The sequence below is a fragment of the Papio anubis genome, chromosome 6 (assembly GCF_008728515.1).
Source record: "Papio anubis isolate 15944 chromosome 6, Panubis1.0, whole genome shotgun sequence".
Lineage (NCBI taxonomy): Eukaryota > Metazoa > Chordata > Mammalia > Primates > Cercopithecidae > Papio > Papio anubis.
The window spans coordinates 153,298,735-153,310,906 of NC_044981.1; the positions used below are offsets into that span (position 1 = coordinate 153,298,735).

A 12,172-nucleotide genomic window follows, 5' to 3' on the forward strand; every position below is an offset into this window, starting at 1 on the left:
TAAGTGCTACAGTTAAGATATGATAAAGGGGCTAAGGTAGAATAGGAGGAAACGCGCAGTGAGACTGAAGGACCATAGTGTTTGGAATGGGGGAAGGAGGCACTAGGCAAGGGATTTCCAGGCAGAAAGACTAGCGTGGGCAAAATCTTCAGAGGAAGAAAGAAAATTTGGCTTTCAGGGCTTTGTAAAGAGTTCAGCATGGGAGAATAGCAGCCCTCACATGCTACCAAAAAAACTTAGAAATTACCCACTGGACAATATGGTGTCTTTGGGCAGGGAAGTGATAGGACGCAAGCGGAATTTACAAAGATCATTCTAGGTGCCCTGTGGAGAAAAGAATGGGGTATAACACTGGGAGACAAGAAAGGAAGAAGTAGAAATATCAGTTAGAAAGCTACAACTGTCTGAAGAGAAATGATGAGAATCTGAACTAACCAGTGGCAGCAGAAGAGAGAGATTTGATGAATATCATTGAGTTAAAGTGGACAGGACCCACTATCGAAAAGAAGAGGCTGAAAGAGAAAGAAAAGAATAACTCCTGGGAGAAATAAGGAAGATATGAAGCCTGCACCGGTGAAAATAGTGAGGAAGGAGTTGATATGAGATAAATTAATGAAACAGAAATGTTAGAATCAATTGAATGACTAGCTTCAGGGGCTGAGGAAGAAGGAAGAGAAAAGGATACCTCCTTTGTTCTTGGCTTGAAATAGTGGGTGGATCGTGGGATCATAGATCAAAATGGGGAAAACAGAAATGGATTTTGAGGGAAAGAAAATAATTTTTCAACACACTGAACTGGAGGTGGCTGAGTGCCAACCTGCAAGAAACAAATGTACAATTACAGTGGGAGATTTTTATATACCTCTCAAGGTTGTAAGCTAGCAAGGAGGATAGAACTGGAAATAAAAGGATAGCAAGCATGTGGCACTGTTAAAAGGGCTTTACATCTTTTATGGCAATTCTTATAATTCTGTTAGATCGGTACTACTGTTATTCCTACTTTACAGATCAGTAAAAATTAGGTGCTGAGCATTTAAGCAACTTATCCAAGGTCCCCAGGTGGGTAAGTGCTGGAGGCAGGATTTGAATTACAGTCTTAATTCCAGAGCCTGTGCTAACCATTTCACGGTGTTCACCTTGAGCTAGGGGCAGCACAGACTGAGGCTGAAGGTATGGAAGAATATGTGGAATGCAAAGAGGACCAAGAGCAGAGTCCTGGGAAACACCAGTATTGAAAAGGGAGAGTAAAATAATTGGAACAGAATGCTAAGTAGAGCCCCATGGAAGCGAAATGGAGAGAAAGTTTCAAGAAAGAGGAACTAATGAACAGTGTCATTTGATGCAGACATTTAAGTCAGATGGCTGAACTTGACAACTGCAAGGCCTGGGACATCACTCACAGACAGTTTCCCAAGAGGGTAGGGCCAGACTGCATCGGGTTGAGGAGAAAATGAGATGAAGACAAAAAGAGAGCTCCAAAAAGCTGAGCTGTGAAAGGAGAAGACTCAGGAGGTTACTGGAGGGGCGTAAGTTTGGAAAGTTTTGTTTTGATAGGAAGTTAGGATTCTAAGCATTCTTTCACGCCAGATGCCCATTTTTAAAAAGTAAAATTCACAGACAGCTTGTTAAAAATCTGTAAAACACTTCTTAAGTCATTAAACTAGACTTGGGGACATGATACAAAGGAATTTTTGGACACCGCCTCCCATCTTCACATCTTGAGCTGATCACCTACCTCGGGCTCTACTGGGCCTACACTATCAATTGGTAGATGCTCTCATCAGGCTCTAGACACATCAGCTTTTCCTCAGTTCTTCAAACACACTAAGTTCTTTGCCTTCTCAGGCTTGCCTGTCACCTTTGCCTGGAAACTCTTGCCTGAATCAGCTTCCTCCATTGAGATCATGCAGCTGTTTCTCAAATCCAAGGCCTTTTTCTCACTGTATTAACATACATAATCATAAAACATTTACTGCACTCTCACTAGTTACCAGGCTCTGTGCTATATGCTTTATTTGTGTAATTTCACTCAATTTTCACACTCATCTTCTCATGTAAACAGGTGTTTTGAAAATGATCTCTGCTTGTACAGGGAGGAAAGAGAGGAGGCTGCATATCTTGCCCAAGTTCACATAAGTGGTGGTGCCAGGATTAGAACCTAATTTTTCAAAAATAAAACAAATCGAGGCCGCTGCTCACTTCAAGTGAAGGTACAATACTCTAGTTTGGGAAGTCCTGATCTAATGTTATTTATATTCCGAGATTACATCTGCACTTTACAGGCTATGTCCCTAATTCACAAATTCAAATTTCACCCCCTCTTTCCACTTGCTTTCTGATGGCGGGAGGTAAGGGCAGAGAGCATCGGAGGGCTATTCCGAACTTCCAATTCTGCTTCTCCCGAGGATGCATGTGGGAAGGAGAAGAAATTCAAACGTTAGCAACTTATCTCTGAGCAATGAGGTAAGCCGGGACCTAACAAGCGGCTGGCAGTTTTGGAGCTGAAGCCAACAATTCCCACACCGCATCAGTAGCAAAGGTGCTTACCTTAACTGCCACCTCCGGAGCCGAGTCCACTGCCACTGCTAGAGACGGCTTGGCTGAAGGCGATTTAGTCAAGTGCATGAGGGAGTCGGCGGCTGGCAGCGGACATCGACTGCTCTCACTGTCCGAGTCCGATTCGGACCCTGAACCCGAACCGTAGGAAGCGGCCAGAGCTGCAATCGCAGCCGACATGACGGCAACAAATCTTCTGCGGGGACCCTGTCAGGGCGGAAGAAGAGGAGGCTCCCAGGTCCTGACAGATTGCCATGGAATACATCATTAACTTTCTTTGCTAAGAAATAATTTCTTACATTTTGAAACAACAAGCTAATTATTATTAGAATAACTACTGTCGAAATGAGAGCTTAAAAAAGTTTATCTAGGGAAAAAGAGAGAATTATAATAGCTTATAACTTTCAGGACCTAGTGGACTAAAGAATACGAGTTCCAAAATACCTTGAGGCCTCGCGGTCCTGCACTCCCAGCGTGCAGCGCGGCAGGAAGCACCAGAGGGCACAATGGGAAGTGTAGTTTGGAACGAGGGGGCGGGACGGGGGCGGGTCCCTCCTTGACCCCGCCCCCGAATGGATGTTCCATTCAATTGGCTGTCATCTTCCCTCATTCCCTAGCCAAGCACTGTTCTCTCCGTCCCCCTCCCCCAAACTGAGGATTGGGCAATACCACAGAACCTCAGGAAAGGGGGGAAGAGCGAGCTTCGGCCCCACCGATGGAGGAGTGGGCGGAGGCTGGGTTTCCCACCTCGACTGCACCTGGGCACTCGAGGCTGAAGAGGAAAGTGAGAATCTGAAGTTTTGAGACCTCTGACTGGCCGGGAATAGCTCCTGGGGCAGGGGGCAAGGATGGGACCATAGCCGGAGAGAGTCCCGCGGTCCCCCCTGCTTCTGGCGCGGGTCCCTGCGTCCGGTTGTGGAGCGTCTCGCGCGGGGAGGGGGCGGGGGGAGCGGCAGCTCGCGGTGTTGTTCACTCGCGCGTCGAGCACACGGTGGGTCCGGCGGCCGGTGGGCGCCCCAGGCGGCGTTCCCAGTGGCCTGGCGCCTCGGCCGCTGTCCTGAGCGGGTTCCGCCCCAGAGCCCGACCCTCCTGGGGGCCCTAGGTGGAGTCCCGCGAGCCGAGGGGGACCGGCGACCGCTGCCGAAGCATGAAGAAGGGGTAAGCGAGAGCCCCCAAGATTTCACGGTGAGCGCGAGTCCCTGAGGAATTGCTTTTTTCGGGGAGGGGGTGCTGGGAGAGGAACTCTTCCTCACCGGCCGGAGCAGACCGAGGGGTGTGTGGCCCGCATAGGTGACAGGGATGGATGGGCGCGCCTCCCCCGCCCCGGCCCCCACCCCCATCCGCGGGTTTCCCGAGCGCCCACCGCCCACCCGCCAGCCGGGCTGGGTGCCGAGGGAGACGGCGGCGGGCGCGCCTGGGGCTGGGCTGCAGGGACCGCCCCGGGGCTGCTTTCGCCGGGGAGACTGCGGGTCTCACCTGAGGTGCCACCGCCCGGGCTTCCCTGCCCACCCGCGCCCACGGTCCGCCCCGTGCCTCTTTCCGGGGGAGGCGGTAGCCCCGGGCGACAGAGAAACCTCTGCTCGCTCTACGTGCCTGGAGCTTAGTAAAGCCGGCTCGTGCGTTTGCGTGTTTGCTCCGCGAGTCGGTGTCTAAAGACATAACGGTAAAGCGAGTGCAGGCATCCTTTTCTTGGTTGGAAGGGTAGGCGAAGCAGTGCTGTCGCTTCTGGTGCCCGTTCGTGGGGGCTGCCTCGGGCAGAGTTAGGGAGCCGCTCACTCAGCGCTCATGTCGGCAGGACTCGCCCATTGTGCCACCCAGATAATTATTCAACTATGCAGCATCCATTGCACCTTTCCCATTTTTCTTTTCCCCTTGCTACAGCATGCCCCCTAGCTTCGGTACTCTGACACCTTCTCTTGCACTTGCGGATGATGAACTGGAATAACGATGAAAGAAAGCACATCCTATCTCAACATACACGACCTGCCCTATAACTGATTAATTAATTGATCCCCAGCTAGACTAGGTGCTTAAATATGACTTACTCTAATCATTTCCTTTTCTGTATAATAAGGTGTGCGGTGGATTCGACCTAAATTTTTTCTTTGGTGTTAGATTCACGGTTAGCTAAGGTCTTTTTTCTTTTCACTAATTAATGTAATTGACTTATGGGTTATTCAATCCGTCTAATGTTCTTAAATTTAAACTTGCATGGTAGCTAACATTCATTTTTCTGATCATAGCACTATATCATGATTAAAAATGCAGTCTAAATTTGAACTCTCAGAAACAGTTTATCCTTTATGCTCTAAGTTTCTGTTAGGAAACATATTTTTGTTTATATTGAATATTCGAATGAAGTATTTGATGTAAAATTTCGGAAGTTTTGAATAAGAAAAGTTTTGTATTTGTTTTTCAGTAACAGAATATGTCATTACTAATCGTTGCCTTTCATTGAATGGAAGAATTTAATATTTAAGGTGAGGATTTTAACCACCGTATCAGTCATTCCCTAATTTATCTGATTTTATTTTTTATTCACTTTTGTCTTTGCAATATCTTGTATTTAATTATTTGTTTTAGAATCCAATTTTTTTTTCTAACTTCGATCTACAAGTATGAGTAGGCTTCAGTTTTGCATGATCTACCTGAAGGATGAATTTTTTTTTGAAAATACAAGAAACAACTGTTGGTTACTTGATTTTTATGTTAAAAACTGTTTACATCTCATTATTTAAAATTAAATGATTCACTATCAAAAATAAGTGTTGTATTTTTATAGTTTTCCTTTTCCATCTTGTTTACGCTTGTTGCATTAACCCGTCTGATAAAAGAGAATCACATGTAAGCATTGCAGAGGCAGTTTTAAGGTACGGTAATTGTTTTATGGCACTTGGAAGTGGCGCACATATAATATAAGTTGATGGTGTAGGATTAGTTGCTTGGTTAGGAAATGACCTTGCAGTTTACAAAATGGACACCTTTGTGCCTTGATTTCCTTATATGTAAATGGAGATAATATTTAGTAGATAGTGTGCATTAATTCAGGAAAGGTGTGTTTTTGTAGTCCTTTTAAAGAAAATTTAAATAGCTGATGAATGATTAAAAAATTTCTGTGAAAAATACAATGAAAAAATGTCGGAATTTTCCTTGTCATGTTAGAATGGCTGATTAACATTGATTTTTGCTTTGGAGAGAGACGCCTCTGAATTGAAAAATGTTTCTCATCTATCAGTGGTTTTAAATAATTGCAGACATAAAGGTTATTACAGTTAATACCTACATGTAGTTAAACATATAGATAAAATAGTTAATAGTAAATAAAAATTATGACTTGATAATAAGAATATTGAATTAAGTTAGTGAAGAATAATATAGTCAAAAAATATTAAGGCCTTTTTTGTTAAAAATTTGCAGGTGTTACAATCCAAAATGCTTAGTCGTGATCATTTATAAGGTATGCTATAGAGTTACTTTATTACTCATGTTTGTAAATATCCATATATTCAGAGACAGTGTATTAATATTGTACAAGACTATATTTAATTATACATTTTGCTTTATTTTAGGAATAACTTAAAATATCTTTCCAAGTACTTGATTTTCATTATCATAGTACATAGTACCTTGTGATTTCCTTATTGGACTACTATCAAAAGATTATATTATTAGCACTTTTACCAAAACAGTGCTTTTGGTTACTTTGTGAGAAAACTTCATATAGATAAGACTATTAAAGTGTGTTTAAAGTTAACTATTGTATGGTTTCTTTTTTGAGAGTGATTGTTTTATAATGTTTTCTTGAACTAAAATTTAGCTGTCACTGTCACTTGGGTAAATGCAGTAAAGTCATGGTTTTTTTAGTTATTTGAGGAGAGGAACTGACCTGCAGCTTATTGTCATAAATCCAAAGTTGTCAGTATAGTGTTTAACAAATAGCAGGGGTTCAATTTTCTTTGTTGAACAAATAAAATGAATGTGTAAAGAATATCCATTGAATTAATATACTCAGTGAAACATTTTTAAAGATTTATCAAACATTTTAATTAATGAAATGTATAACTTTATCTCAGGAGAAAAAAGAAAAATGAATTTGGAGGTTCTTTGAACTCCATTTACCTGTTCAGATCTAATTCCGTTACCTGTACACTTTTGAATTGGCACTAGATACTTAGCAGTCTTTGATTTATGAAATATTAACAATTTTCTTCTTATAGCTCACTTTATGAAGATGTATGTCAGCATATTTTTTGTTTTCCCTACACTAGATAGAAGTGTGTTTGATTCTTTGTGACTTAACTTTTCTAGTGAAATAGTAATACAAAGATATATGTAAATTAAATCCTGTGCTAAATGCCTGAGTACCTAGTTATTAAAAATAAATGACCCCTGAGGTGGAACTTTTTATAAAATTAAGAATCTTGTGTTTTTAGTTTATCACATTCAGCTTATAATTTTGTGAATTGGTAGTTCTAACTTACTACATGATTGATTATATTTTACAACTTGTAAAATGGTTTGGAACTTGGGTCTTATTTTCTCAGAAACGGTATGCTTAGTGGTTAGAGTCACAGACAGCCCACTACTTAAATAATAAAATACCTGAATTATAAGATTATGTTAATACTAAAAAAGCATAAAATTATGTTAATAATTAGCATAAGTATATTCAAATACCTATAATAATTTGTATGACAGTCTTTCTATGGGAAAAATAAGTTTCAGATCTACCTTGAAATGCTAGGATCTGTAACTCTCATGTTAGACATGACAACATTAGGAACTTGTTCTCTTTCACCCAGTGGACTTGAAGAGGAGGCTGTGTCTCAGTTCAATGAGTGGCATAGCCTTACATTATCTGGAACGAGAAGTTAGGGCATGACAGAAATTAGAAGGAAATGCAGTCTTCTGTGTGACTTTACTTCTCAAGATATTTGATTGTAAAATGAAAAGGTAGATGTCGATGACTTCTGAGGTGTGTTTTAGGTACAAATAAAATTCCAAGGCTTGATGTAACTTTGAAGCTTGATGTAATCCCACTTTTTTCCTGATAGTTCATTTTCCCTAATATTACAGCTTACGTATCTCTGTGAGGACATTTCTTTCTGGACCTACCTCTGAAAAAGAAAGTAGCCTTAATCCTTTCTCACATGCCTATTCTCAGAAGCAGTATTTTTTAGTCTCTTAAAGGTGTTATTTTTGTGATGGGTTTTACGTTTGTTTTAAGTTTTAAAATAAACTCTCAGCACTGTCAAAAAACAGGATTTTTCTTTTGGATTGTTTCCTTTGTTTCCTTATTTTGAGCTATTAGTAAAGCCAGGGTAGATTTTATTCATACTTTGGAGAATGATCATATCCAGTGAATCTCCATAGAATTTTTTAAAGGAAAAAATGGAATGAGGTGATGAAGTGGGAGTATGAAGATACAAAGATGGGTTATTGCCCCATGAAGTATGGGGCACCTTGTATTTGTAGCAGCCTTACCTGAGGTGCAGTGAAGCTTTGGTATGGATGTCATGGGACTGAAGGCAGATTGAGAAAGTGAATCTATGAACTCCTTGAGGACGGTTTTGTTGTTAGTGTTTGGTTGTTTTGTTTTGCTTCATTTTTGTGTTCCTAGTGCCTGTTTTTGGTTTAAGCTAAATGGAATGGATTTTGATTGTATGCAATTACTACAGCATAAAAGAGAAGTCATTCTTCCTAGGTGGAAAGATCAGGGTGCTGTGAGGGAAGAGGTAAAAAAAACAGCTATTTTTGTTATATGCACTGGAGTATTTAATAGGTTTTTTTATTAACTCCTTATTTGGAGATCAGTGATATTAAAAAATAATGTGTAACATGGTCCAAAAGGAAAAGAAGTAACATTGTTTGCTTGCTATATGTACAAGACACTGTATAGGTACTATCACATTTATTATTTCTCTTGTTTAGTTGCTACCATAGCCCTATGAGGATTTAATTGAAGAAAAAGGTTAACTGAATTGAACAGGTTGTTTGTTCTGCCTAGCAGAAGCCCAGATTCTCTCAGAACTGCTTTATCTCCCCTTTTACCGATAAGTTACTGTTGGAGTAGTTGTTTTAATAACTTGATAATAGCGATTCTGCCTGCCTGCTACCGTCCCCTCATTTGTAATTGGTTCATTTAGTGGATCCTCCTTGTTAAACCAATGATTCGTAGTTCACAATCAGCACATAATTATTGAGGGCCAAGTAGGTGCTAAAAAGGATAGGTCTCTATTCTCTTGGAGTTAACAGTATAGTAAAAAACAGGTGTTGAACAAAACATTTGTACTTAGAAATTTTGGTGAATGCTATAAAGGAAAAGAAGAGGGAACTGGATTTACATTGGGAGTTAGGGGAGGCTTCTTGGAGGCAAGATTAGTGGAAGTTACCTAGGTGGAAAAGGAAGAGAATGCAAAGAACAGATGAAACAGTTAAAGCTTAGTGTAAGAGGGATTGTGACTTGATAGGAGGTTGCGGAGGTAAACAGAAGCCAGACTATGCAGAGGGCCTACATGAGGCTTGGTTTAACAAAGTTAAGGATTTTAAGTCTCTTGGGGAAGGCCATGAAGAGTTTTAATCAGATTAATTACTGGATCAGATCTGTCTTTTATAAAGATCACTTTGGCTTGGAAGGTGCCAGAGAGACCAATCACAATTCTGTTCATTTCTGTGGTTTATTGGCCTGATTTTAGACACTTGCACTAAGCCAAGTCACTCAGAACTTTTCCTGGATCCTCCATGCCCAGAGGTTGAATAATTTGTTTTCTCTTCAATTGCTGAAGCTGTGAGATACAAAACTCTGGAACTGTTAATGGCCTTGTTTCTTGCCCTGTAAGCTAGATAAGCTGGGGCTTCTAGAACAAAGAGTGCAAAGAAGCAGATGCACAGAGTCCTGACTGTATTCGAGTTCCTTTGTCCATGGTCCTGAGATTGGGTTCCAGAGACATCCTAGTTATCTTTGTCATAAGTCCTCCTTTTTGCATAAACTGTTAGAATTGTATTTGTGGTACTTGTCAACCAGCAAACTGAGTCCTCTCATAGATCAAGTAATTTGCTCAAGGTCACATGGCTAATAGAAACGGAGATGGAATTTGAACACAGATATGTGTGATTTCAAAGTCCCATTTTTTCCCTACTCCCTTATGCTGCAAAGGTACCATTTCTTAAACTAAAGGTCCTAAAGGAATTCTAAGGAGGTGGATTTCAGGTGTGGTGACGTCTATTGGGTGATGATGACAGCAAAGTGTTTTTTTGGTTTTTTTTTTGTTTTTTTTTTAATTTGGTGTGCTTGATAATAGTTAATCCAGCATCTAGCCATTCTTTATTCCTAACCCCTAGCCAGGTGTACTTCAATAAAGTTACATTGAGTAACTTATTTGAAAAGAAGAAAAGCTTATGGTATCAGGGCATGGATTAACTTGTTTGATTCATTTACCAGAAAATATCAAGTCTCTTATGTTTTCACCTTATGCTACAAAAGTAAGCTTGTTTTCTAGTCATTTTAATGGGGACATCTCTTGTCTTATTTTGCTGAATTTTCATAACATACATGTGCTAGAGGTTATGCCAGAGAATTGTGGAAAGGTTAAATGAAAAGGGAGGAACAGTGAAGCATTTTATATTATAGTCGAGGATGAAGACTAGCACTCATTTCTTAAAATTATTTTTATAGATTTAGAGGGTACGAGCTACATGGATATATTGCATAGGGGCAAAGCCTGGGCTTTTTAGTATAGTGTACATTGTACTCATTAAGTGATTTCTCATCCCTCACCCACCGTCTATCCTTCCACTCTTCAGAGTCTTCATTGTCTATTATTCCACTCTTTATGTCCATGTATACAAATTATTTAGCTCCCACTTATAAGTGAGAACATACGGTATTTGACTTTCTGTTTCTGAGTTAGTTCACTTTAGATAATGGTCTCTGGTTCCATCCATGTTGCTGCAAAAGAGATGATTTCATTCTTTTTAATGGCTGAGTAGTATTCCATTATTTGTATTTAAATTTTCTTTAATCATCCGTCGATGGACACTTAGGTTAATTCCATATCTTTGCTATTTTGAATGATAGCACTCATTTTTTTAAAACCAGAATAAAAGCCCTGTGTGGTACATCATAATACATGACTACAAATTTATCAATTTTGTTATTTTCAAAGAATCTTCATTTAGTTTCATTGATTTTTTTTCTCTTTATTTCCTGTTTTCAGTTTCATAGATTTCTGCCTTAATTATTCCATGGTGTATATGTGCCACAGTTTCTTAATCCAATCTATCATTGATGGACATTTGGGTTAGTTCCAAGTCTTTGCTATTGTGAATAGTGCCACAATAAATATACGTTTCCTTTTGTCTTTATAGTAGCATGGTTTGTAATCCTTTGGGTATATACCCAGTAATGGGATCGCTGGGTCAAATGGTAATTCTAGTTCTAGATCCTTGAGGAATCGCCACACTGTCTTCCACAGTGGTTGAACTAATTTACACTCCCACCAACCTGTAAAAGCGTTCCTATTTCTCTACATCCTCTCCAGCACCTGTTGTTTCCTGACTTTTTAATGATTGCCATTCTAACTGGTGTGAGATGGTATCTCATTGTGGTTTTGATTTGCATTTCTCTGATGGCCAGTGATGATGAGCATTTTTTCATGTGTCCATTGGCTGCAGAAATGTCTTCTTTTGAGAAGTGTCTGTTCATATCCTTTGCCCACTTTTTGATGGAGTTGTTTTTTTCTTGTAAATTTGTTTGAGTTATTTGTAGATTCTGGATATTAGCCCTTTGTCGGAAGGGTAGATTGCAAATATTTTCTCCCATGCTGTAGGTTACCTGTTCACTCTGGTGGTAGTTTCTTTTGCCGTGTAGAAGCTCTTTAGTTTAATTAGATCCCATTTGTCAATTTTGGCTTTTGTTGCCATTGCTTTTGATGTTTTAGTCATGAAGTCCTTGCCCATGCCTATGTCCTGAATGGTATTGCCTAGGTTTTCTTCTAGGGTTTTTATGGTTTTATAGATCCTTTCAGTTTTCTAATACAGACTTCATGATATTTTCAACTTAAAACAGGTTTATTGGGATGTATTCCCATCATAAACTGTGGACCATCTGTATATACACTTGGTGCCATAAATTCCAAGCACTGCTTTTCATGCATCCCACACATTTTGATAGATTGTATTTTCATTTTCACTTAATGCAAAGTATTAAGAAATTTCTCTTGAGACTTTGAACCATGTATTATTTAGAGGTGTGATGTTTAATCTCCAAATGTTTTGAGATTTTCCCATCTCTCTTTCTGAGATTGCTTTCTAGTTTAATTGCATTGTGATCTGAGAGCATATACTCTGTTAGTTCTGTTCTTTTAAATTTTTTCAGGTGTGTTTTATGGCCCAGAATATAGTCTGTCTCAGTGAATGACTTATATGAGCTTGAGAATAACGTGTATTCTGTTGTTGTTGGTTGAAGTACTATATAAATAGCAGTTAGATCCAGTTGATTGGTGGTGGTTAGTTCAACTGTATTGTTACTGATTTTTTGCCTTTCAGTTAATTACCGATAGAAGGATGTTGATATCTCCAGTTGTGATCATGAGTTCATGTTTCCCCTGGTAGTTTT

The 12,172-nt window shown here is 39.8% G+C and overlaps 2 protein-coding genes across 9 annotated transcripts in view; one reads left to right on the plus strand and one right to left on the minus strand.

The window, feature by feature from the left end:
- The window catches only part of CDC40 (cell division cycle 40), a 49,869-nt gene extending 46,878 nt beyond the window's left edge, over window positions 1-2,991 (minus strand). The window contains exon 1 of the mRNA XM_003898316.5: window positions 2,548-2,991. Within this exon, the coding sequence (XP_003898365.2) occupies window positions 2,548-2,736 (189 nt within the window). The 5' untranslated portion in view covers window positions 2,737-2,991. The remainder of the gene's footprint in view (window positions 1-2,547) is intronic.
- Window positions 2,992-3,165: 174 nt separating this feature from the next.
- Window positions 3,166-12,172, plus strand: part of LOC101012460 (WASP family member 1) — a 73,239-nt gene continuing 64,232 nt past the window's right edge. The window contains exons 1-3 of one of the 8 annotated variants that reach the window (XM_031667528.1): window positions 3,527-3,741; window positions 4,976-5,036; window positions 5,974-6,013. The gene's annotated coding sequence lies outside the window, so the exon portion shown is untranslated. Of the gene's footprint in view, window positions 3,742-4,975; window positions 5,037-5,973; window positions 6,014-12,172 lie in introns of all 8 variants that reach the window. The other 7 variants (XM_009206287.3, XM_009206289.3, XM_009206286.3 and 4 more) reach the window with 7 other exon arrangements.